Source organism: Mandrillus leucophaeus, unplaced genomic scaffold (genome assembly GCF_000951045.1).
Source record: "Mandrillus leucophaeus isolate KB7577 unplaced genomic scaffold, Mleu.le_1.0 Scaffold212, whole genome shotgun sequence".
NCBI lineage: Eukaryota > Metazoa > Chordata > Mammalia > Primates > Cercopithecidae > Mandrillus > Mandrillus leucophaeus.
The window spans coordinates 1,057,223-1,058,897 of record NW_012102166.1 but is presented as its reverse complement, the minus strand read 5'-3'; the positions used below and the strand labels follow the sequence as shown (position 1 = coordinate 1,058,897).

At 44.9% G+C, this 1,675-nt stretch overlaps 1 protein-coding gene across 2 annotated transcripts in view; it reads left to right on the top strand.

The window, feature by feature from the left end:
* Window positions 1-1,675, top strand: part of ANKFY1 (ankyrin repeat and FYVE domain containing 1) — a 116,057-nt gene that overhangs the window by 43,706 nt on the left and 70,676 nt on the right. For both annotated transcript variants that reach the window (XM_011980415.1, XM_011980416.1), the window contains exon 3: window positions 555-690. In XM_011980415.1, the coding sequence (XP_011835805.1) occupies window positions 555-690 (136 nt within the window). The remainder of the gene's footprint in view (window positions 1-554; window positions 691-1,675) is intronic.

Here is a 1,675-nt window from a genome sequence, read left to right as displayed (position 1 = left end):
ATCTTTCGTAGGTTCATTTCCCCACTCACTGCCCACTGCAAAACTTTAGAGTCAGATGCTGCCCAGACTGCTGAGTCACCATTTTATTTATTTATTTATTTATTTATTTATTTTGAGACGGAGTCTCCCTCTGTCACACAGGCTGGAGTGCAGTGGCTCGATCTCTGCTCACTGCAACCTCTGCCTCCCAGGTTCAGGCAGTTCTCCTGCCTCAGCCTCCTGAGTAACTGAGATTATAGGTGTGTACCACCACGCCCGGCTAATTTTTTGTATGTTTTTAGTAGAAACGGGGTTTCAGCATGTTGGTCAGGCTGGTCCGCAACTCTTGACCTCAGGTGATCCACCCACCTCGGCCTCCTAAAGTGCTGGGATTGTAGGCGTGAGCCACTGCACCCAGCCGAGTCACCGTTTTTAATGGCTGTGTAATATTCCTTTAAGTTGGGTGTACTGTCATTTACTTTATTAGCCTCAAATGTTAGGGATCCCTCGAGAAAGTCTAAGCATGTCATTCCATGCTTTTTCAGTTGTTCTCTCTACTTTTTTTCTTTAACCAGATGCTAACCCTGAGGTGACGATGACAATGCTTCGCTGGATCTATACAGATGAGTTGGAGTTCAGAGAGGATGATGTGTTCCTGACTGAATTGATGAAACTAGCAAATCGGTTTCAGCTACAGCTCCTCAGGGAGAGGCAAGTCACAGCAGATATATTCAAGCACCTCATGGTGGTGGCTGAGCTTTAATTATGCTGAGCTCTGGGAAAACAGCTGCTTCTGCTAATGTAAATAACTTCACAAGGTGTTCCTTTAAAGGCGATGGTGGGGAGAGAATTTGTTACCTCCCTTGCTTTGTGTTATCTTGTAGCTAAATTTTGCTAAAACTTTCCTTCTTCTCTTTTCTTTCACTGGTCTGTTACCTGAAATTACATAATTGTATAAACTGAAAAATTAAATATGAAATAATATAATCCATTGTCCAGACTTTCAGCTTTCCTTCCCTTTCTGTTTCCCTTGACATTTTACCCTATTTTCTGATACATCAAGTTGAATGAAATCCTTAGTCATAGTCTCTGTTGGAAACAATGAGTGCCTAAATGAATATGTGAAAATATTGTCCAAATAAGTGTCATAGCGAGTGTTCCAGAGATCTCACTTCATTTAAGTGACTGCATTTTAGGTTGTCAAGGAGATAGCATGCTGTGTTTTTATATTGCATTTTCTCTGTTGCTCTCCCAAGTTGGCATTTTAGAACAACAGAAAACAAAACGTTCACTAAATAATGTCAGACAAGATGTCCGGGAGCGTCTGTCTATTGGAGCTGTGGCTCTTGGTAATCAGCCTGGTGATGGAGTATCTTTTTTTTTTTTTTGAGATAGAGTCTCGCTCTTGTCGCCCAGGCTGGAGTACATGGAGTACAGTGGCGCGGTCTCGGCTCACTGCAAGCTCCGCCTCCTGGGTTCACCCATTCTCCTGTCCCAGCCTCCCGAGTAGCTGGGACTACAGGTGCCCGCCACCACGCCCGGCTAATTTTTTTTTTTGTATTTTCAGTAGAGACGGGGTTTCACCGTGTTAGCCAGGATGGTCTCGATCTCCTGGCCTCGTGATCCGCCCGCCTCAGCCTCCCAAAGTGCTGGCATTACAGGCGTGAGCCTCCGCGCGCGGCCGATGGAGTGTCTT